Consider the following 26,156-nt stretch of genomic DNA (forward strand, 5'->3'; position numbering starts at 1 on the left):
AAATTGTAAAGACATAAGCACGATTTAATAATATATTGTTACTATTTGCAAAGTATTCAAATTATTCGAAGAAACAAGTTGTTTTTATATAATTTCCGTTCTTCGTAATCGTCTTAAAAAACTTTTAGTTTGCACGAAGTGCATCCGCAGTCTAACTGGTAGGCTTACGTGAAGTAAACAATTGGATGTAAATCCACTCGAACCGAAGCATCGCGAACAATTCGCTTACGAACAACTTCGTAATTCAAGCACGCGATTTTCATTGTCTCCCACGCGCGCGTTTCCGTTATCAGCGAGCCCATGAAGGGTGAAAATCGACCGCGAGTTTCTCGAAAGGAGGGTCGATTCGGTCCGCTGGAATTTAGCAGGGACTGTATCTCCGTTTGATCTTTTTCTTCCCATCCGAAGAGCTTTCCTGTTCGGTTGACCCGACTCCTCCGTAAATTTTCGCACGTACCTCGCGAAGTCCGACCGGCCTCAAAGTCGACGCGCTTCCCTCGTTCGCCTAACCGGTAAAGAGGGCCGGAAATTTTCTCCGCTGGTCGAGAACCGGCCCGAAGAAAAAGCGAGCGCGGACTGACAGCTGTAATCGCTTTCCTCGCCGATAAAGCGGGCGCGGAATCTAGATAAGCTTCTCTCTCGTCCATAGTTTACGCTCCCACGGCGGACAAAAGTGTTTGTATCCTTTGGCACGTGTAACAACGCGGTCTCGTACACTTTGCCAGCGAATATCCAATTCTCGACTCTTTGTGAGATTGCCTGCAATTCCTCTATTTCGATTGAGAAACTTCGCATATCGATTCTAACATCCCTTAACATTAGATCTACCGAGCCATAATCGCGACCAATGTAAATTGTTTTACAACAATGAGAATATTGGATTTACTTAAACTTTGAATAATCTCTATTATAATGCATGCTTGAATAAAGAGGGGTATTTAAAAATTTCTTGTAGAAACTTTTTTGTAATTTCAGTAAATGTGAAAGAAAAATCGGAAACCAGTCAATTTGACTGATTCGATGGTTCTAGTGTTAAGGATATTTGAAAGTGTTAAAAAAGAATCTGTTGCCGCGAACGCAATAGAACGTTCTTAAAATGTAGGGGTACAGTATCAAATGTAATTAATCAAAATTTTGTTTTCGGGTTTAGAGTATACGCTATTTAAACTTCAGCGGAACAGTTTCAACATAATATTTGAAATATTTTATCTACAGAGTTTAACACACAACTTTCTCTTTTCGTGAAAAACGTATTATTAATTTGGTCTAGCTTGATCGTATAATTAAAATAGGCTAATGCACGGATACGTTTCTTTTTATATTAGACGTAGGTCGAACTTACCACATACGTCCCGACAGTTTTAGAAATATTCGGCCACTTGCTGGCTCACGTGTGCGCACTCCGGAGAAACATTTCGCCGAGCGTAAATTGCATTCCGTTATTTCTGTGTGACGTCGGCGAAGACACGTCGCGCTACCGGCGAGTTTAATCAATCAGAAACGACTTACCCGGACCCTTAACATTTTCAGCGGAAAGTTAGATCTCCCATCGCTGCTTCTGCAATTTTCGACGCGACGATACTGCGTTTCGTGGCAATCTGTAATTTCTGATTGGCACGGACAAAACTTAAAAAAGTCACTGCATCATATCTATTTAACCCTAGAAAGATAACCATATGACAACGTACGTAAAAGATAACCATACGCTTCAGAGGCGCATGCTTTTCTAAGGCGTCAATTTTATACTAACAATGGATATTTATTTAAGTTAATCTAGTCATTTTAAAGGTTTGGCATTATTGTAAAAATAAAATGCATTTATATTATATTTTTTTATATTTTAAGTAATTTTAAACTTAAATCACTAGACCTCTATGAAAAATTAACAAAAATCAACAGTCTTCGCAGGCGCCTCTGCGACGTAGGTTATCTTTCTCGGGTTAAAACTATGTGTATGGTGTGTTGAAATGTCTAATCATATGTAGGAACAGAATGATCAAAGCATTGAGCAGGAGATTATTAATTTCTAGCGAATATTAGGAAGATTAAATGGTACGTTAATTCACAACGCAGCTTATTCGCATTGCTCGATAAACAAAAGGCCACTTTACGAAGTCATCTTTATAGAAAATGATTACCAGGGGTTATATGATTGTAATTAATCTATAGAAAATTTATAATACTTATATGCAATACAATTATCGACCCGAAATGAAACAATTAAGTTCGATTTATTTTCCCAAACTTCAGATAAGGTTTAAAAAAAATGGCTCATAATATATCCTGGGATTCTTATTCCGACATATTCATCAGATAGTATATTTTGATATTATATAAACTTTTTTTGCAAGAAGATGGAGTCTTCAGAGTTATTTAACAAAATATGTAGCCACATATGCGAAACGATCGCTACGAATTTTCAGGCACTAAGGCAAAATCAATGAAAACGTCTTTCGGACAAAAGTTACTCGGTATTCGACTAACAATAAATTGTGTTAATGAAAATCTGCATAAAAGTTTTTATTCGATAAAAGATAAAGGTGACAACAATTTCTTTCTATAAGATTTTGATAACAATTCTATAACGAGGATTTTCAGGGCTTCAAAGGGGTTCCTTTAAAATATGTAACAAAATTTATAAAAGCAAATTATTAGAAAGGCATTAATACTCTTCTCGACGATGGCGTGTTAACACGTTCCGTGCCACGTGTACCATCGATGGTACACGCTTGCATGTTTACTTAGTGAACTGAACAAATTGTTTACAAGAAATTTAGAACCGAAGAATCAATTTCCACCGCAAGAATGGGCGTTGATAAGTTTTTGTTACGTTGTTATGTGTACGAGAATTAATAATTGCACGTAATACATCAAGTTTTAGTAAAATATCAAAGTGTGAAGATTCGAGTAAAAAAAAACTCGGCACGGAACGTGTTAATAAGGAGAATATTATAAAATCGGTCACCACATTTATTCATAAATCAGTACAATTTCCCGGAAACAACGTGGACGATTGAAACGAACTGTGCCACGGGGACCTATTAGAAACGTTTACTCAAAGTTCCGAATGCAAATATGCGTCGAACCGGTCTAAATGGCCCCGGTAATTGTCCCGACGAAAACTCGCGTAGCCGGACGCCGAAACTGGCGTCGAGAGGGGCGCCGTTATACGGCGCAATTAACTTCGAAGAAACAAGCAAGTGGAAACGGGCGCGGATCACGGTAGGCAAACTTGTCTGGATGCAAACACAATAAGCTCCCGACGGGAATCTGCGTCGCGTAACGCCCGCGTAAACAACCTGTAACGCTGCCGGGCCATTATGGAATCCAATAACGCAACTTAAGACGTCGTTACACGGGCCCGTGTAAACTATGCGATACGCTTCACGCAGTCGTCCTTCCGAAGGTCAACGAAAAAGCAAGTGTTACACCGTGCATTATCGCATAATCGGCTGTCTTTCATTCGAAGCCCATCACCGAGAACAATGGTACTTCAAGTTCCAAAGGGTTCAAAGGTCATTGCGGATTTGATGCATTTATGGCAAAAATGGGCAATTGAAATGCAGGATAATGAATACGTCAGAAGAATTCAGGAATCTTGTTAGACTGTTTTGAATTCGTTGGAACAATTAACCCTTAGCGGACGACGACTTTTTCGGCAGAGTCAGGTAGCAGGACGAGGCGATTTTTGCAAATATGTCGAGTGTCTTATATGGTGCAATAAAATGATCTTACATATAAATTATCTTACAAAAACGTTATGTTTCGTTAGTTTATCTATATTCACACTTTTATGAACATAATTTTACAAAAATTATGATTTGTAGTTTCGTTCGGTGTGATAGTTTATAAAACATTGACCAAGATGCATTCTTGGTTTATCTGGACATGTATCACAGAAATAGGTCGTCTCATGTCTTCCCTCTGGTTTGTTTCGACTAAAACAAACTTTGCAGTCTTTCCTTGTGTCAGTAACAATTACATGCAGTTTCCCGTTTAGACGAATTTCGTCAGAGTTGGTCGTCGAACTTGAAGATCTATCTCGTGGTTTTGACGAGAATCTCTTCTCAATTTGTTGATCAAAATTTTGCGAAAGTTCAAATGTGTAACTGGCTGTTCGTTTCTCTGCCTTTTTACATGTTCGTAGAGAATGTACGAATTGATTAAACAAATTTCCAGTCTCCGGAAAAATAATTTGCGCCACCACTTCAGGGACTTTCTCATAAAACAGTACGTTGGATAATGTTCGAGATAACGAAATTTAACATAAACACCGACTGTCGCCTCTCGCTCGCCATTCGTCCTGCCGCGCGAAACGCCGTGGCGACCGAGAGTCGCCTCTCGTCCGCTAAGGGTTAAAAAAAGAAATACATCTTTATTTATCTTGCATGAAAGTCCGCAGTCTACTTATCGCTGTTACACAAAAAAACATTGCAACCACAAGTTATGAGAGATCGTTGTAAAGAAGAAGCTTTAATCTTCAAATCCATCGTAGTTGCAGTCACGAGGGCAAACTTCCAATGTTTTTAGAGCCGCTACTATCTGTGCCATTTTCGAGGATAAAACGTGTCTTCAATTTCCCATCTGTTACATCGTGCAAAAAGATCTGACGAGAAGAAGAACGATGAGCTGTAAAAGTAGAGGCTTCCAGCTTTAAAACCAGTCTATACTTATTGTTCTACGATTTTGTTTCGCGAAGCTGGATCGATCTAAAATCGAAAATCGAAAATTAAATGTTCAAATAATTTCCGACGAAACGGTTCAATGAATGTTCGATTTTAGCGTATTGTACTATGAAAGAGGCTCGAAATTCTTTAGGGTTGGATGAGCAAGCTACTTGGAAAGCTCAAATCAAGTAGTCGTGACAAGACAATCAGTTTCCTGTGAACATAAATGTGCGATCGGTAGCCCTTTGATTCTGATTCGAAGTACATCCGAAGTATAGAACGAAATGAAAATTGTCGAAAGAGGATTGCGTGGTGGTGCTGGAAAGACGGTCGCCCGGAGGTATTGGGACGCGAGCAGGAGGAGGAGGAGGAGGAGGAAAGGTTCAGAAGGGCACTCGATGGTGACCGGTTTGATCCATTATTCACGCGCAGCGAACCGCGAGACCCTTTTTCATTATTTCAGCCCGGCCCTATCGCGGCCGGCCCCAGGGATCCACGGTGAAATTTTCTTTCGTATTCAACAGGTGAGCTCAGACACGGGCTCTCGGGATAAGCGATTTAGACGTATCCTTCGGCGGACAAAAGGCGGGGCCAGAGTTCCTGTCGATCGATCCTATAACCACTTGCCGGTCGAGGAGCAGAGAGGGAGGGGACTTGTTAAAGTGCCAACGAATTCAATATCGTAATTTTCTGGCGAAGCAGATTTTCCGCCGATTAACTCGCGTCCCATTCCGATCTACCCCTGCTCGCGGATCCTTTTCATACCCACGGCAATAATGGGTTTCATTACTTGCACGGGGAACCTACCCCGAAACACGTGCTCGCCGCGCGAATGCATCGGAGGACGCGATTTCACGCTCGCGTCGCTTCCGAGGCGGTTAACCCTCGTACTTGGAAATGGTTCGAAGACCGTCGGATAACAGCTTTTATCCATTTTTGCACTTCACTTAAAATCCAGGAATTGCTATGATTTAAATTGATATAATTGCTATGATTTAAAGAAGCACGCGTTTTAATACAAATGGAAGGGAAGTGAATATTTTAGAATATCGGAAAGGGGAGAATGAGCGAAATTGAAAGCCCGAGGGATGTACCAGGGTCCTTCAGTCAAGTCGTACAAAAATTGGGCGATTTTTGCAGAGTTAGGGAACTACTATGTTTCGAATTTTTGTTGCTAGAATCACTGTACGGAGTGAAATGTGGCGGTTTACTCTCGTAAATTCGCAATTTTGCAAACAAAGTCGTCATGGAAATTTCAGTCGTATAAACATGTAGTACATTCTCCCCTAATTGACACTCAGATTATAAAAACGACTATAAAAATAAGTTGCAAGGCTCGGATAATCGTATCTCCTTTTCACAAATTGCCCATTTTTGTGCACAATCTAAGCCTAATCTACATAATAATCCACATCTGACAGAACCCTAATCTAATTAGGGAGAATTTTCTGTATGTGTTATTTATTATGTATATTTTTATTATGTCGCGACCTATTCCGCCGCGACGGCATCGCCCGAAATACTCGAATATACAGAGTGTCCCATAATTATGTTAACACCCGGAAAGGGATGACTCCTGAGATCATTTGAAGTAATCTTTCCCTTAGCGAAAATGCAATCCGCAGCGTTGCTTACGAGTTACTAACGAAAAACACTGGCCAATGAGAGGCGAGCTCAACTGGCGCAAGGTGGTCGAGCCAGCGAGCGGTCGAAGCCCTCATTGGGCAGTGTTTTTCGTTAATAATTCGTAAACAAAGCCGCGGATTACATTTTCGCTAAGGAAAAAATTACTCTAAACGACCTCAGGAATCACCCCTTTCCGGGCGTTCAATGATCTCTAATTAGATTCTAAATGATATCGGAGAGAAAGACTCGCAGCGAAATTGACGACACCGTCATCGACTTCAGCAAACATCCTCGTCAAAATGGAATATACGAGCGCATTCCCTCATCTGAAAACCACCCCCGTTAACACGCGCATCGTACATATTTTCGAATAACCGAGGACTAAGGAGCGAAGAGCGATTCATCTGGGATCAAACGGTTGGGGCGCACCCTCTTCGAAAAAAAACCGCCCCTGTTCTCCATTTCGCGTTTCGAAAAAACTGTTCCATCAAGCCGGGAACACGGCCGGGACTAGACGGGAAGAATTATTAAAGGTCTCGAGAAGGCGGCGAGCGGGGGGAACGGCATCAACGTATGAATGCATTATTCGTCGCTCGGCGATGCGAGGAACACGCGGTGAGTAACCATAGACCGAGCGAACGGATTTCGTTCGATCATGGCGGCGCGGCGAGGAAAAGTCGCGTGTCGCTTTTGCCGGAGTCCCAGCCCCGCGCCCTGCCCCCTGCCCCCGTCCTCTGTCCCGTTTGACGCTTTTACCCGCGTTATGGCCGCGACTCGACTGCTCTCAAAGCTTTTTGCGGAGGTTACCGTTGAAAAGAAGTCACCGACCGTCAGGAATCATGTCATGCCGGGTTCTCGGGCTTGGTTTTTACAGTTCGCGGGCTCGAGGACCGGCTCCTACGAGTCTCATCTCCGACCCAACCCCCGCCCCCGCGAGCCCCTTTGTTTGCGCAAACATGAACCCGCGAATGGCTATACGTTCGTTACTCGGCCGCCCTTTACCGCGGCGATGGAGCACGAGGGCGTAGAAAGATGAATCTCCAACGGCGGATTCGATTCTTATCGCGAACGCGACGTAATGGAGCCTTTCCGTCTTCCTTTGCAGCGCTCTGCGCGCGCCCATGATGCTCGACGCGCTATTTTACCACGCTCGCGAGCCTGCGACGCGAGTCAACGTTCTTTAATGCGTTTAACGTTGCTCGATGTCGACGTCATTAGCCGCGGAATGCGGATTATTTCTTACGTTTTGTGGAAACGATTTGTGCGGTGATTCAGACCGCGGATTTTCTCGTTTATGGCACTAGTGAGGGGTGAGAGAGAAAGAGAGAGAGAGAGAGAGAGAGAGAGAGAGAGAGAGAGAGAGATTGAACAGTGTAGTCATTTCTAGTTTCATGATGTTTTAAATGAGAGAAAGATTTCTTTCATTGACTGAAATATTCTCTGTGATAAACGTAAGAGGTTCTTATATTACTTTTGCTCAAACATTTTTATACTAGCATTCTGTCATGTCATCGATTTTGGAACTATACATTATTACCCTAATCTCTATACTATTCATGTACATTCGTAGTATAGGAATAGTATGGGCATGGTGTTGAACCGTGAACGTTGAGAAAATCCGAAGAAAGCCTTCCAGGGAAAGAAAAGAGAAGAAAATGGTCTTGTAAATTGTTCTGGATTTTATGAAATGATTTCTGACGCTGCATCACCTGCTATAATTTTTTCAAGCATTATTCCTTGCAAAAAAGTACACAGAACACACTGCAATCTTCACTTTCTTACATTTTCCTATGAAAAGTCCAGTTTTCTTCGGGTGTTTTCATCCCTATGTAAACATTTATACAAAGTCCCAGACTAAATCGAATTATTCGAACTAATTTAAGCTACGTCAATACAAATCATATTTTGTCGATAAGATAGTCTAAGAACCGAGGTACGGAAAATCAAGGTTCCACCTCCGAATAAAAATTGTGTACACTCTAGATCCAGAGGTTTTTACAACTGAGAATCCTTAACCCTTAAATGCATATTGTTGCCAATTGTCTACATTCCAGTTCCACTTAATTTTATTCAAAAACCTGAGTATGTGCGTTTCCGAACACACGTTGATAACAATAGACAATAGACCATGTGTGTAAGAAAAGACTTGACATTACTTTTGGCGAGTAAGTTATATGTTTTTTGACATTTAAATGCGGTGGGTGATAACTTCCAGGTTGCAAAGGGTTTTCACGGACCGAGTGCATCAAATGCAAGGTTGCTTTGTGTCACAACAAAAATCGCAATTGCTTTGCTGCATTTCATTTATAAATAATGTGAAAATTCCTATACTAATAGACAATATAAATACATGACCATTTGTTTACGTCTACAATAATTTTAGTAATAAACGTATATTGTTGCCAAAAGTCTACATACAACTTTTTTTCAAAATAAATACTCGATATTATTACCTAGATCTTTTATTTATTTTTTACGTAACCTACGACTACATTCCTATAAAAAACGATTTTTTAAAATTCAAAACAAAAAATCATGCATTTAAGGGTTAATCTTCGATCTAACGATTAAGAAGCTAGCAGACAATGAAAATTGAGCGACAATCACGCGTGTACCTAATCGATCCAATTGGATTATGGTTGCATGTCTTTCCGGGGGACCGGCAAACGAGGTAGGTAGGATTGGACATGCTGGAGGGCAGCCACCCTTAAAAACACATTCCGGGTAAGGAAGCATGGGGACGGCTGTCGCAGGGATGGCGGCTCCGCCGGAGACCGGATGCGCGACGGCGGTCATTTTTCACGGCGCGGACCTCCGTTTCCGGTCCACGATCACCGCGAAATACAAACACGAATGGCGCTGGAAATATGTGGGGAAGGTACACTGTCTGGGGACGAAACGGAACGGCGGCGGAGAAGCAGCAGGGCGGGGGAAAAAAGGGACAACGACCTCGACGATGTCCTCTCAGTGGTTCGTCCTTCTCTCCTTCGCGCGAGCAGTTCGGGTATGCATGTTAAATGAGAGAAAAAGTGTTGCGGATTCGGCCGTCGCATGGAAGATTGACGATCAGTGGTGTACAGGACGATTCAAAAGTAAAGACATCAATTGAACAAAAACCTCCGGAAATTGCGAATCGGAAGGGCGTCGTGTTTCATCAGGACAATGCGCGACCTCATGTATCTTTGAGATCTCGGCAAAAATTGTTGGAGTTTGGTTGGGATGTTTTACCCCATCCACCGTATTCGCCAGACCTTGCGCCTTCGGATTTCCACCTTTTCCGATCATTAGAAAATTCCCTTAACACGTTGACTGCCACGCGTATTTACAATAAAATCTCCTACAGGCCACCCGTGCCGCTATAGGAAGCGTGCGCTATTAATTCATATCTGTTTCTGTTCCTGCATGAACAGTTGGAATCTTTGCCGAGTACCGAATGGTATAACTTAAAATCTCTGCCCTTATTTTTTTTCAATAATGAAAAGAGATCGGATTGCCTGGAAGGAGAAGCATAAATAGAATTACATCGTCAGATTCTGATTTGGATACTGATAAATATAATCTTAGTGATAATGAATGTTATGAAGATACTATTGACGAGATTTTACGAGAATTGGTCATGGAAGAAGAAAGAAATGTTGATGATACTGAGGAAGCTACAGTTCAAATAAAAGATACGAAATGGACCGATCAGAGGCACGAGCATATCTGAAAAAACAAACAACTTTTTCTCCAAGCTGTCCTGATCAACCTCAACTTTGCAGAGAATGTTTTAATGTTATACACTGCGAATAATCTTTTTAATAAACCATTTTTATAAGAATTCAATAGTTTCATTACCTCCTGTAGAATATTTGTCGAAATATTTTCGGAAATCCTTTGTAAGTAGTCAAATCAGCGTCACCCGAATTACGGGTGACGTGGCCTGATAAGAACTTTTGCGGCAGTCAACGTGTTAATGGAAAAAATTTAACTCTTTGGTTGAGATAGAAACCCATTTGGACAAAATTTTTGCCGTAAAACCTGAGAGCTTCCGGAAGAACGGAATTCTCAAGCTGCATGAAAGATGGAGAAAGGTTGTGGAACAGAATGTTACCTATATAATTTAATAAATGTATACCAATATTTAAATGAGCTGCGTTTTAATTCTCCTAAAAAATCGGCACGAACTTTCCGGACAACCCAATATCTTTCATCTTGAAACGCGCGGTGAGTTCCGCTGATAATCAGTGTCCCGGAGGATTTTTAATCTTAAGACAATGACTTGTTCATATGCAAGAAATATTGTGTTATCTGTAAACAGACATAAGCAACTTTTCTTATAAATTAAACTTGATGTTGCAGGATAATGATCAACCGTTGCGAAAAACGAGAAAGTTACAATCGTTTTGAAACGATTGGTAGTAAATGTTTATTTTCAAATTTATTGTCAAGGAGAAATTGTCGTGAAAATGATGCACGATAATTTGGAATACGTTCTACAAAATTTTTAACTGTATAATTCATACAAGTTATATTAAAGTTGATGCTCTACTAAATATATTTACTTAAATCTACGAAATATGTTTTAAAAATAGTATAGAAATTCTTCAGTGGCATGTTTAAAAACTACTGTAACATTCTTTTTTATCAATCTCGGTGGAACGGTAATGTCGGATCGTTTTATATCTAGACCATTTTATGATCTAGCAGTCGATATTCAATATATGAGCCGTTTATTTTGGAAGTGGCATAAGTCACTTTGTTCTTAAGTTGATCACTTTGTTTTTAAGTCGATATATTTAAGGGTTTGCGTTTTAATATGTTTAAAAATATGGATGCTAACTTTCGAGAAGATTTACTTGTATTTGTTATCTCAGGATACTGATATTTTTCTCAGTATAAATAATTTCGTATAAACATTAAAAAATCATCACTTTTCATTACGGTAAAGTAACTTATGCCACTTTCAAAATAAACGGCTCATATGTCTTGTGGCGCCATCTGCAACGCCACTGTTCTACCGAGGATCGCCTTTCTAAGTTTGTAGCATCAGTCATGTTTAAAAGTAGAGTGCACCGTGCAATTGTGAGCGCGCATTGTAAAGTGAATAATTTCTTTCTATCGAACATACAAATTAAGTATTAAAGTGTTAACAATACTGCTCAGTGCATTGTTTATCTATAATCCAATAATTAACTTTTGCATCGTTGTGTATTCTTCAACTTTTGAAGAGGAAAATGACTCTTCTAAAAATCTACGAGGACCAGGTATGAAACAGCAATGTATCTATGAAGGAAGACTTATTTCTAATCAATCTATTTAGTAATTAACTAAATATATCATGTAGTATCATGCTAACCACGTTAACCCTTAATTTGTATATTGAAATCATAAATGACTCGAATACTTTACTATTTTACTTATCATTAAATGCTATTTTATTTTCTATTAAAAGCTTAATTTTTCATATTTTTATTATTTCATATACCGAGAACAAAATTCAAAGGACAATTTATCTAGAACTAGATAAACATTTGCAATTTGTATTTGGTGTTTGTCGGGACCCCAACATATCGGTTACTTTTGGCGGGACAATGTAGCATATTAGATAATTTAGTATAACGCCGTGTGGGGGCGCGGGAAAGTATGGTTGATAAGAGTTAATAGCCACAACATTCGAGCTAAAGTAACCTCGTAACGGGAACAGCATCGCGGAATAAAGTCCATGAAGTTGCAAAAAATAATTCTGGAGACTATCTTGGAAAAACCATGCAGCGGAAGAGCGGCAATACTTACGTTGTTTTCAAGCGAGGCTTTTCAAAATTCATTGCGGGTAGAGGATGGTTTGCACATGCACGGTTCGCGACACAAGTTCGCGGGAACGATAAACCGCAGCAATTCACGAGAATTCACCGGGAATACAGTGTGAATTCACCGTCGGCCGCGTACGTTGCTATTGAATAAAACAATAAGAAGCGATCCCGGTAACGGTCGTAACATGGATGACGACTGCAGGCGGGGGCAAATTCAAACAGCCATAACCCCTTCGTACTTATCTTCCGAGGACGACATTGCCCTTCGATGAGAAATATTGCCCTACTTCTCCCTGGTTCAGGATATCCGGGAAAGAAAGTGGATGAAATTGAAAGCCTAAGAGATGCACCAGGATTTTTCAGGGAATGCTTCTGTCGCATTGTACAATGATTAGATAATACAGGGTGTCCCAGGTTTTAATGTTCAAACTTTGTCGATATATTCTATGGCACAAAGTATGAAAGAAATGTTATGTAAACATAGGTCATATAGAGCTTTATTAAGAAGTTATAACAAAAATTCAGAATAGGAATAGTAATCAATTAAAAAAAAAAATAATAAAAAATAAAAAAAAATCTTCGATCGATGTCAATCATGTATTGTTAACAACGGTTATTAATACATTTCGAAATGTATTAATAAACACAGCTTACATAAACACACGGCATGTGCTGATCTATTCAAGCCAATGCTCGCAGTAACAGCACGTTGATTACTATTCCTATTCTGAATTTTTGTTATAACTTCTTAATAAAGCTCTGTATGACCTACTATATGTTTACATAACATTTTTTTCTTACTTTGTGCCATAGAATACGCTAACAAAGTTCGAACATTAAAGCCTGGGTCACCCTGTATTTATACAGCTATGAAACTCCTGTTCCGAATTTTTCCTATTTTAATAGCTACGATAAAAAAGCGAGATCTGCAATATGTTATAGTAAATAATCGCAATTCTCCAAGCGGAGCCGTCATGAAAATCAAAGTTGGATCGAGTCTCATCCGTCACTGGAACTTTATTAACACCGTCACGGCCAATGACGCAGCGGTGGCGTCAACTGTGTCATTTCTCACTTTCCGAATACTCGAATACATACCTAAACGTTGCCGCTTTAAAATGATTAATACTACCCCGAAGTTTAGTGAATATTCTCACGTCTCCCTCAAATAAGAACGAAACAAAAATGCATTTCCTCGTCGTGCCACCCTTTTACCAAAACCACCCTCTTAAATCGCGCGCGGTATTTTCGAATAGCCTGGAACTAACGTTCCATAAAGAGTGAAGAGTAATTCATCCGGGATCAAACGCGCTGCGCAACCCTCATCGTAGAAACCCTGCTCTTCGTCACGCGTTTCGGAAAAAATCCTGTCGAGCCTGAAATACCTTAATACAATTGTGTGTGTGAGTAAATTAATAATTAGAAAGAAAATAATTCTATTGCAGACAGAACTATATTAACGCGTTCTAGTTTTCGAGAATCTGCAATTTATAGTTAAAAAGTCGCTAATAATTTCCTCGACGGCAATAGCGAGCGCAACCGTGTGCCAATAAGTCACCAGAGTAACATGAATCATTTCGTTTGGGATTATCATGTAGAGACCAAATAATTCCAGAATATAATTTGAACATTCTGGAACATCGTTGCCTATATTAGAACTTGATATCTCACTTCCAAGTATATCGAATTAATTGTTAATTTCATTCTTCTCGCGAAGATATCATTTTTCTAAAAAAAAAAAGACATTTTGACCCAGCGTGACGCCGGAGGATTAATAGTCATTTGGGTAGATAAAATGTTAATATAGCAGCAGCTACTATTGAATAAAACAATACGAAACGATCCGGGCAACGGTTGTAACGTGGATCACGGCTGCGGGTGGGGGCGAGTTCAGACAGCCATAACCCCTTCATACTTATTTTCCGAGGACGACACCGCGGCTCGATGACAAATATTGTTCCCCCTAGCTCCCTGGTCGATCGTATTTTGTCCCGGTTTATGGTGCGTGTACAAGGATTTACCGACGGTGCCCGCCACCGCATCTTATCCACGGCACATGGCCTGACGAAGCGTCGGGGGCTACGAACAAGAAACCGGCTTCGAAAGGATGATTTATGGGCTGACCACGGTCTCGCCTCGAATTTTTCCTCTCTTAGGAAAATCGGTTTATCGTCCGGGGAACGCGATTGTAATGTATCGTCTCACGCCAGGCTTCGAAATGTTCATTTGCGGAACGCCGACCCCCGGATACGAACACTCCGACGCTTCCGATAATGTTTATAAATCGGTTGCTGATTCCTATGCGAAATTAAAACGTTCTACATCGATTATGACCGGACTGCAGATTTTCTGCATTCATGGTGCCAGCCGAGTGGCGGCTGGAATTTAAAAAATTCTGAACACGTAAGAGGAATTTAAGTAATTTTGTTGCGTTACTTACAACTTATACAAATCATTAAAAGAAACAATTTATTTTTATTTAATTTCTGTTTCTCGCGATCGTCTTCGAAAATTTCTATTTTGCATAAAAACCCACAGTTCAATTATAACGTACAGAAGAATTCATTTATTCTTTCAGTATTTAGAATTATTAAAAAATTACGCGATTACATGTTCGTTTATTATCCTAAAAAATGCACGAAATTTGCAATTTGTTTCTAAGTTACAACTAGCTTGGAATTTGATTTTATCCGTATACATAAATTTAGTTGCGTTTGTTTTGCTCATATTTTGTTAATACCTTGATTGATCCAATTTTAGTTTATTTAAAATTCCATGTTTCACGAGAATGCGTCAAAGATTTACTGGAACGTGTAAATGGAATAGAAATGAATGTTGGAATGGTAGAAAATAATTGTTACCAGGATGAAACATTTAATAAAAATCAATCGAGCTTTTACTGAACTTTTTCAGAGGAACTATCTATTTTTTAGCACACGAAATATTTTCATTATTTTGGTTCCGATCGAATAGCCAACAAAAATGAATGTACAATACATATGATACAAAAGAATATCTGCAGGAATTACAACGAAATGAAAACTGAATAGATCCATAAATTTTCATTTAAATTGGCCTCGGTGCAACTACAGAGGTTTCTTGAATCGCGTGAACATTGATAGACGCTTCTCTCTCGATCTTTTTGATTCTTTATTATCTTGATTGTCCCACCTATTGTTTAATTGTGCACCGTGAGCGGGTGAAATTGTTTCCCGAGCATTCCATTTTCCCGGGAACACATTGCACGCGAAGATCGTTAATCGATCAGCGCCCTTCGTGTTTCACTATCGCTCGCGCACACACCCGCGGAAATTACGTGCCCGCGTAGTCGAAATTTCGGCGCGCCTAACAAACTGGGCCCGCCCAGCGATAACCGACACGAAATCGTCGAGATTATTGCGTTTTTTCGCCATGTTGCTTCCTCTCTCTCTCTTTCTCTCTTTCTCTCCCTCTCTCGTTCCCGGTTTTTCCAATTTAAACGCAATGTCAACAGTCGACAAGCATTCGCATTGAGGCCTCGAGGATCGACAACAAATCCTTGCGTATGGAAAACTTGCAGCGCGAGCCAATTAATTGCAACTCAACGGAATGACTGTTTGCCGGCCGGAATTTGAACTGGGCAAATTAATGAAACGGCCGCGCGCTTGTCAGTGTAAAAATTACTACGAAACACGGGAACAAAACGTAGAAGAACCGTGGCGTTTAGAGTGGTAGCTTCTCTGATCGATGACAATGCTATTTGAAGCCTCGTCGTGCCAGGATTATCGATGCCAGAGCATCGGGAATCGTTTGAATTAGAACTAGATCGGATCTGGTAATCTGATCTAAATTAAATCTGGCCGAATCGTCGATTAGACACGTTTGCTAGTATTCTAAGGTTCAAATTGAATTTGTTTTAAATCCAACTTGGATTTGTGAGCCAAGGAAAATTGACCCCGCTAGAGGACGATCAGCTATATATGTACTGTTGAATTATAATTAGACTGAGATTTAATCGGGACCAAGCTCGCGACAGAAATGTGCTTCTAAATAAAGCGCGAAGTTATGTCTGGACTGCAGATTAAAAGTAGTGTTACTATTAAAAGCATCCTAAAACGTCATTGTATTATTCCAAATCTATTAAGAATGATTCAAAGTGAATGAACTTGAATTAACAACATCCTTGATTTCTATTCCTTGCAATTGATGCAGACAATTTTCATTTCGCACAAAATACCGCGTTCTAGTTATAAGTGCAGTTAACGCAACCGGGGCGTGAAAAAATGATCAGCTGAGCTATTGTTAGGCCGGAATCAATACTATCCGCCTAATATCGCTTCAAGCAGGGGTCAGCTTCGAAGCCGAGTTAGTCCTAGGTTAGGTCTAAATCGAATTTGATTGTCGGAACTTAAGCCTGGATTTCAGTCTAAGTTAATCCTAAATTAGATCTGTGCCACACGCAAGCTAAGCTTTCATTAAATCTGTACCACGTATGGGCTAAATACAGTCTAAGCCAGGACAAGGTGTCGGAGTCCTCCCGTAGATCTGGAGATAATGTGCTGCATAAACACACGATGTTACTGTAAATACGAATATTTGATTTCAACGCTGAACCTACCGAGCCGGTCAAAATGACAGATTTTATCGTGTATTTTTATTCATATATTTTATTTAAAAATCGTCGGAGTTATGATGACCGGACAGCGAATTTTATGCATTTATAGCAAAAATGAGGAGATATAACGAAGAGTTTATCCCGTCGGCAAATAAAATTATTAATAGTATATTATTTATTCCATTATAACCCAATTATTAACTACAAGAAGAAATATTAATTATTTAAATTCATTTAAAAAATTGTAGATGATAAAAAAGCAAAATAATTTAAATTTGATTACGGTACACCTATATATATTATTTGTATATATAGTATCTATTATATGTATATTGCATTTTGCGATGCTACATATAATAATGTATACATGTAATCTGTTATTATTAATAGATTTTATATGTCTGTGTTATTAATGTAGAATACAACATCACAATCGATTAACAAAAAGCAGTGAAAATATTAAAAGAAACTAAGAATGTGTTCACGTATCAATTTGAACTTGTTAAAATTATGAAAGAAAGGAAAGGACCTGTGCTTGACTCCTATGTCTTGCAACTTAGGTAACAATTTTTTACTTTGCACGAAGATCCGCAGTTCAATGACGACCCTTTCATCGGCAGAAATTGAATAAATCTTTTGGTCGAAGTACACAGTAAGGTAAAAATGTCGACGAAGTGTTAAATAAATTCAGTCTTGTCATTCTTATGAAGCCATCCGCGACAAACAGTTTTAATTTTCGATGGCTTGAAAATGTTCTCAGAGTACAGAGATTCAAATGGAGTCGTCTTTGCATCGACTAGTCTTTGACGATATTAATACACCGTGGTCGTTTTTTCCTTCCGGATTCTCCCCTCGACGGCATGAAATATTAAGATAAATGTATTATACGGACGTCGAACGACGCCTTGAAAAATAGCACGTCACTCCTCAGAAATAAATGAATATCTTAGCCGCGGCACCATCAATCTTATTGCTTATCGACCGGCTGATACGTGTACCTACACCGAGGCTAATACGTTTCAATTCGACGGGATGCGATGGCCGGAAGTGTGCGGCTTCCATTTTTATTCGCCGGCGCACTCGGAAGTAAGCTCCCGGAACGGCCAATGAAAACGCTGAATCGCTTTTACCTAACGCAATTTCATTTCGCGGAAAGCGGCCCACTTTGACTGCATAAACCTTTATATTATGTACTGGCCGGTTAAGAATCCGGCTGCTCGGGCGCGAATCTATCGGAAAATTCGATCGTTCCGTTTAACTCTTATCTCGTCGATGGATAAGCAATTCTTACGTTAGTCGAATCGATTCGGAGAATATTATTTCAACGCAGAAAAAAATCGAGTACACAGGAACAGAGAGAGAGAGAGAGAGAGAGAGAGAGAGAGAGAGAGAGAGAGAGAGAGAGAGAGAGAGAGAGAGAGAGAGAGAGAGAGAGAGAGAGAAATACTTTTCTAGCAGAAATTAACGAGCTGGCAGAAATGAAAAGTTGAAAAATTCGGACATGTTTTACAAAAACGGCTTTTGAATAGACCAAATTCTTTTTCTACCGGAAATCGATGAGTCGCATTGTCAGAGAAATGTTCGTCGTTGTTTTTGAATCTCCGATGAAATAGTCAAAAAATATTTCCGCATCGAATATCGGCGAATTCTGCCGTCGAACAAATTTTCCATCCACGTGTTTCACGAGTGGAACGACGCGAAGGATTAACAGCATTGTAAAACATTTAATTCCGTGCGCGGGCATATTTAAAACGGAACCCATCAAAGAATCATCATAATAAAAGTTAACAATAACGTTTCCCGACCTCCGTTTAAACAGACCGAAATTTTTCGTGTTGGAAATTAGTGAACTGTGGCAGTGAAACAAACGCTTTTAATTCGTGCACCGTGCGCGAAGGATTGCGAAGGATTAACAGCATTGTGAAATATTTAATTCGGTACGTGGGAATCATGAAAGCGCGACAACACGCGAGATTCATTATGAAAAATATTAATTTCTGTGCCAGAGATCGATGAATCGCGTGGTCGAAAAATTCGTTACTACGCGCGCCGCGCTGTATGAAACGACGCGAAAGGTTAAAACGTCGTTGGAGAAGATTGATTTCGAGTGTCTTTTCAGCGTTCGGGTGTAATGAACCGAAAATGGAACAGTTTGGCGGGTGTGCAGGTTATCCGGCCGTTCGGATTCCACCGATTCCGCGTGTTATTAACGTTATTAAACGTCAGTTTGGTCGTCGCTCCGCGGTTTTTCGGTTGCGATCATTTAACGGGGCCGTTCGATCGAAATTTTACGCCGGCGAGGAGAGAGAGAGAGAGAGAGAGAGAGAGAGAGAGAGAGAGAGAGAGAGAGAAAGGGGGAGGGAAATAGAACGGGAGAGACGGAGATGATAACTCGGTCGGTGGACACGGCGGTTATACACGGTGGCTCGTGCACACGCGGAAACGTACTAATTGATTAATGGTCGGCAGATGTAGGGGCACCATGCTAATTTGCCCCGTGCCTGTTAACACTCCCGTAAAATCTGTTAAACCCGACGCCGTAATAAGCGTCACGCTTCCGCCGGCCCATTCACTCGAATTTATTGAATTCGTCCATAGCGGTCGTCCCGTGAATTATTCCGCCTTTGTCAATGGAACAACTTCTACACGGGTCTCCGTAAAACTGTCGCGGCTTTTCCCCATCATTAACTCGTTTCCCGCTACACCGACCGTAACCGCATCCTTTGACCAGAAATTCATTTCCATCGCGATCCGCGTCGCTCGCATCGAACAAGTTTGCATCCGGGATTTCGACATTGCGGGACATTTCTATTTTCTAATCTCGCTCTCATTAATTATTCCCGTTATTTTGATTTTATGGGATTTTTCCGTAACGCGTTAACGAATCGACCGCGACCCGCTTTCCAACTTCTGCGGCAACAATTTTGCACAGTGCACTTTCCGTGAATGGTGTGCTTATCATTAACGAAGCGACCGAGCCCCTTTCACATCATGATTCGCAACAAAAATCTCGCGTCTCCCGATTTTCCAACGCTACACATTTTTTTCACGGGACGAATGTTGGACTGCGGAAGCTTTGATGGGCTGGCTCCGTAATTGAAGAAACAACAAATTAATTTATACAATTTATTATGCAATCGTAGCACGACCATTGGGAATACGGTCGCGTTCTACCGAATTAATTATCACGAGTTGCGGTTTCGACGTCTCTATTACTTCTATTGAAATTGTAAATCACGAACTTGTTCTTCTAGCGAACTTGTAACCGATTCTGATTGAATTTCAAAGTTCTCGGAAATCTCGATTCGCGTTACGTATGTTCTCGTTGATAGCGCGCGGGAACGTTTGATGTTGCGCGGCGAAAAAAAACGAATGCAAACGAAAAGTGATAAACTGGCCGCACGGTTTTCTTGCCCGAATCGCTAAACAATTTGCTCTCTGTTGCAGGAATGCGCCGAGAATGCGTTGAATTGATTCCACTTCGACGAATTTTGGCTTCGGGAATGAATTCGACCGTGCTGCTCTTCCTTCTGACTGGTGAGTACCGAATTCTCTGATTTTTGTTAAAGCTTTGCTCGAACCCTTCGACAATGGAAAGACCAACAAAGAAACTCAACGAATTCAACAGTCTGAAAATGAAACAAAATTATACTATTATCTTCCTAAGAAAGAACTGCTAATCTCTACAAAGAATTTCTATTGTCGATAAAATGAAACAAAGTGTGATCAATTTAGATCATTATTGTTCACAGAAAAAATTGTTATATACAGCTTAATATTTTGATCTCCGAAGATTACAAACTGCAATCAATTTTAACTTGTATCTTTCACAAGAAAGACTACCGATACGAAAAATTACCGTTTAGAATTATAACAGATCCCTGCACATGAGTTGCAATCACTTAAAAATCACATACTCTTTCTTCGAACTATATAAACCGCCTCCGAAGCGTTTCAAAACTGTGTGTTCAGTCTATCTGATATTATTTCGCGATACTTATCGTCCACTCGAAAGCATTCGACTGAATAGCGCGAACTATAGGTCGGGCAAGACAAGGGGCAGTTGCCGAAAAAAAAGGAGACCCGTTTCTCTCATGAGTGTTTCAATAAACCAATCACCGAGCAGCTCGAAAACACCGAGACGTCGACGTTATCGCGAGCCTCGGGCCTCCGAGAGAAACCGAATCCAAATTACCCTTCCGTTCAGGCCTCGAAAAAGATCGCAGATTGCCGGGAGTCCATTGTCTTAAGGAGGACCCATATAATAACAGCCCTATCTGTCCATTAATCTATACACAGTTGAACCCCCGAACACGCCCCCTGGGAACAGAGATCCCTTTCCACCCCTCGCGCCGGCTATTATCAAGGTGAGACGGGGACAGGCGTGGCCTATCCATGGGTCATATGGGGTACGTGAATAGGGCTGGCTTCCACTTCCATCACCGAACTCGATCCTATTTTTTATTCCGTTGCCAGGCCACCGAAATTTCAATAGACTTTTCATACATTTTCAAGATTTCTGCGCGTGTCTTTAGCGATATTTTTTTAATTATGAGCTGAAGTGAGTGGACTTATTCATAAATCTTAAATAGTAATTCATGGATTACTTATACATTTATATTATATGATTTTAAGATAATAAAATACATGCAGACGCTTCGATATTGTGTTCAACAAGCAAAACAGACAGTTTGAATCCTTATCGGACGTGTGTCACGTCCCACGTGGCATTGTACAGAATGTCCCAAAAATGTCTCACAATACAGAAATGGGGGATTGCTGAGATTATTTGAAGTAACTTTTTCCTTAGCAAAAATGGAATCCGCGGCTTTGTTTACGAGTTATTAACGAAAAACAGTGACCAATGAGAGACGAGCTCGGCTGACGTGAGGTGGTCCAGTCAACCAGCGCACGAAGTTCCGATGTTCCGCTCATTGGCGCGTCCGTCTCGCGCCAGCTGATCTCGCATCTCATTGGTCACTGTTTTTTTGTTAATAACTCGTAAACGGAGCCGCGGATTGCATTTTCGCAAAGGAAAAAGTTGCTTCGGATGACCTCGGGAACCCCCCATTTCCGGATTACGAGACTTAGGCCGTTTTATTAGAATAAAATATTTTTATTTTAAAATATCGCTAAATATCTGATAAGGGTTGAGCTGCTAAATTAGCAACGTGGATTATTTACCGTTGCGCGGAACAAAAATTGACTGGCAATCTATTTCGCACTGGAAGAAAATGGAAAATTAAGATTGATGGATTTTATTCGCAGACTGGAACCTTATATTCTGTACATCAAGACATTATTAATGAAACTGTCGAAAGTACGTGACTGGCAGCAAAATGGTTGCCCACACGAATACAGCAAGGGTTGTTCAAAGGTGCGCCGAGCTTCATCGAGACCGCGTAACCCGTTTCCGAGATACAACAAAAATGTCTGGTAACTTTTATCGCACGCCAGATTTCGGTTAAACCTCGATATAGTTTTCCAAAAAATATTTGCCACGTACGTTGTTCCCACTGACAACCAATTTTTTTCACCGGCGACCGTTCGCATCGGCGATATAAAAACAACCCTCGAGGTTCAACCCTTCAACAGAAAACGATGCGTGACAAATACTTTTATAGCGACCACGTTTCCAAAAACTATCTTCGAATTTGCCCCCTCTAAAGTGGCTGAATATCGCAGCAAGGCGAATCAACACTTTTGCGCGTGTCTGGCATATTTTAAGGTTATTGTATTACTTTACAAAAATATATATAGCTTATATAAAGTAGTAGACAGTTGAAGTAAATCGTAAGATATGTTACACGAATAAATTTTATTATCAGATATTTTATATCAAATTGCATTTCACGAGCAATCAAGAAAATGATTATTTCAGTCATCCGGACGGTAATGCATTAATTTCAAGAAGTGCTGTACATAATATTGCGCGTTCAAATTGAACAATTAAATACTCATTGCTGGACGAACCAAGGTTGGTTCAGATAATTCGGTGCAGCTATTAAAGCTCGTCCAATCGCATCACCCTTGTCCCGGCCTCATTAGCAGCGCCCAATATTCCTTCGCCTCAAAAGTCAGTTCCGGTCCTCGGCAACCCTTCCATTACCATAAAATCGTAAGACTCGACCCTTCAAGATCCGTCGCGGCAATCAAAAAACCCCCGGAGGTGTTCTGTAGGTATTCAGCCTCGAGGAAATTCAACTTTCCCGAAACGAATGAATTTCTTGGACCCCTCCTCGCGCGTCGGGGGCCGTCGAACCGGCGGCCAGGTGAGAGGGGAGGAAAAATGGACGACTGCCAACGACGATAGAGAATTGGCAGCAATTCGGGTGTGACTTGTGTCCGAGACACCTCTGTTCTGGAAACGTCCCCCGTGACTTGGCCACCCCAATTTCCGCCTACCATTACGCCTCTTTAATAATAATGGTGCTAATCAAGGCCTCGTTTCACGTTGCACCGAAGGGACTTTCACACGACTTTATATATTGGCCAACTGAATTTTGTTGCATTCACGTAATTGTGATTTTGTGGAAGCTCAAGTTCGATTATTCTGTATAGATTCTCGTAGATGCCTGCAGTTTTTTTGCGAACTCGTTCGACGTTGGAAAATGTAACAAATACTTTCGGCGTGTATATTGGACTGCAGATTTTTATGCAAAATAATAAAACTTGCTTACACCAATAGCAAGATACAGAAACAACGCAATTTATCTCTTGCTTTCTTGGATCATTTTATCTAGTCAACAGTAATACAACAGTACATTTACATTGTTTAAATGTTTTTACTATCTTGCATCTGATCTACTCGTGTCTATTATAAATACATAAACTGTGCAGTCTATTTTTTAACGAACTATTTCTTCGATAAATGATTTCGTATGCAGGTTCTGCACGAGCAGTTTTACACAATGGGACAACAACTTTAATTTTTTAATTTAACTTTGCAAACTTTAGATTCAACAAAAATCTTTTACTGCATCGAGCATAGAAAAAATTGTTTCAAAAACTGAAGAGAATGCTAAAAAAAGGACACTCGCCCCCAGTGTGCCCTGGCGTTTCCACGAGATCAACCCCCCTCCCGCCAGCCACCCGAGAAGGGGCCGCAGGAAAGCAGGAACGTGCCCAAGGTGGTGACCAAGGTGGACAAAATCGATAGCCGGAACGAAGGAGCCCCTCGAAACGGAAACGACCCAGTAAAACGAAAGAGTGACCTAAGTTTGATTTGGCAGAGATCGACTGGTGGCTCGCAGCGTTCCCCTGCTCCTCTTTCTCCCTCGCTCTCCATCTCTCTCGTTCCTCCGTCACTGGAATAGGCCGCGCTCTCCGACTCGCGCCTCTCACAAAGCCAGACACGGTGGAAAAAGGAGGAGCGCCCTCTCGTACACGTCCATCGGTGGCAGCGGCTATCTACGTTGTAGAGCCTACGGTCGATGCAACGAAAGAGGGAAACGGATGGACCGGATAGAGGAGAGCCGAGAGAAAGACCGATAGATAGACCGAGGCAGATGGGCAGGGGCGGCCCAGGGGTAGGAGAGAGGAGGCTGTGACAGGGCGGCCGGGGGTGGCAGGGAGACAGGAGGAGGCGGGGGAGGAGGCGGGGGGAGGAGGCGGAGGGGAAAAAAGAGGAAGAAGTACGTTTGGTTTGGCAGCGGGCGGTGGGCGTCGAACTCGGGACATCGCGCGCGGATGACGAGTAATCGATCACGAGCACTGTGCCAACACTCCGTATCCCGAGGAGGGCCAGTGATTCTCATTTTCTGGTTTATCGATGATCCGCGAACCGATTCCGAAATCGCTGATGATTTACTGCGGCACGCAGACGTCGTGACTCCGAAGAAGTTCGACGAAGAACTTCGGAAAAAGACCCGTCGACCCGGCCGAGGGCCCCGACAGCTTGATCTATGATATTCGCGTGGCTCCCTCGCGGAACACTCCGAGGAGTTTTATGCGCGTCTCTCGGTTGTATTTCTTTGTCGGTTCTTGCCGAGACCGGACGTGATTCGCCGTGGACGTACGCCGAAACGGGCCTCCGTTTTCGGTGGTTCGAGACGTCGGGTTATTTATCCGCGGCTGGCTTCGAGCACTGATTGCTCCGAATTCAATTGTTAGCCGTAGAGAAGTTCTTGCCGGGTTTCTTGCGTTCCCGCGAACGTGCCATAACTCTATTATGATGTGCTGGCTGGTTGTAATGATCGATAGCGTCTCGATTGATGTTAATTCGCGAAGTAACAATGACACAAAGAGAATATAAAATAATATCGCGGGACCGTGGTTCTTCGTGCGAAATAAAAATTGTCTGTTCCATTTGGCCAGGTAGAAGTTTCGTTTTTCCTGTGACAATCTAAATTCCTTTAATCTTTTCATCGTGCTATGTTCCTTCCGCCAATTTTTGTCATAAATGCATAGAATCCGGTGTCCAGATATCGCGTTAGATACGATTGCTTCATTTAACATGATCGCACGTATGCGATGTTCACAATTTTATATTTCGCATGAACGTAGTGAAATTAGTATTGTACACGTTGCCGCGTATGGCACGTAGCATAATAATAAAGAACATCCGATGACATTCGTTTGCTAAATCGTCTGGATAATTTGCAAAGAAGATACTGAAACGTCCGAGCAATTAACAAATGCATTTACAAAGTAGAGAACTTGTGATAGTAGCAGCAAATACTGCTTTAGATTGTACTGAAACAGGTTCATAATTCCGATAGTAGGACACAAATTTTAAGAGCATAAAGGGTTTTAGAATGTAGGGCGCAGATTCCAATAAAATCGGTCAGACTGTCCACCGGGTTATCTTAATATTTTACGAACGGAGTTTTTTTACGAAAACATTTTAGCATTAAAGAAAGGTATCCGAAAAGCGATAGCACCGTTAAATAATATTTCAGATTGTATTGATCGAAGTTTTTAATTTCGAGAGTACAACACTAATTATTAGAGGAGCCAACCGAGCGTTAAATGTTTTCAGAATGTGAAACGCAGATTCCAATAAAAACAGCCGGATCGTCGCTGGATTTTTCGCTAAATAAAACGTCAAAATGTCAAGATAAAGTTATCGATCGATCCCCGCGGAGTCGTCGCTGAAAATCATTGTCTTCCCCTGGAGCAACTCGCCCCATTTCGTTTCACGCGTTCGCGTTTGCGATAAGTTGTCAATGATCGCAACACGCCTGTCGCCCGGGCGCCCTGCACCCCGTGTTCCCGCGCTCGCTGTTCGACGAGCGAATGATAAAATCGGGATCTACAAAGTGTACAGCACGGTCGACAGCCGCGACAGTGAACAGACGTAAAGTACGGTGACATGTGCACGGGTCCCGGGGTATTCGTCCCGCTAGACAGTCCTATTGATTTCTGATTGAGGCAATCGACGATGCCAACGACCATATTGGACAGGCTTGCCGGAGCCTGACGAACCGCCTGCGGGCTGCTCTGCTGGCCGAGTTTGTCCGCGGTGGTCCAAGATGT

The 26,156-nt window shown here is 41.3% G+C and overlaps 1 protein-coding gene across 6 annotated transcripts in view; it reads left to right on the forward strand.

Moving 5' to 3' along the window:
- Positions 1-26,156, forward strand: part of Dscam3 (Down syndrome cell adhesion molecule 3) — a 346,778-nt gene that overhangs the window by 158,977 nt on the left and 161,645 nt on the right. For all 6 annotated transcript variants that reach the window (XM_033467267.2, XM_033467265.2, XM_033467262.2 and 3 more), the window contains exon 3: positions 20,127-20,216. In XM_033467267.2, the coding sequence (XP_033323158.1) occupies positions 20,129-20,216 (88 nt within the window). In that variant the 5' untranslated portion in view covers positions 20,127-20,128. The remainder of the gene's footprint in view (positions 1-20,126; positions 20,217-26,156) is intronic.

This window comes from Megalopta genalis, chromosome 1, assembly GCF_051020955.1.
Source record: "Megalopta genalis isolate 19385.01 chromosome 1, iyMegGena1_principal, whole genome shotgun sequence".
Classification (NCBI taxonomy): domain Eukaryota; kingdom Metazoa; phylum Arthropoda; class Insecta; order Hymenoptera; family Halictidae; genus Megalopta; species Megalopta genalis.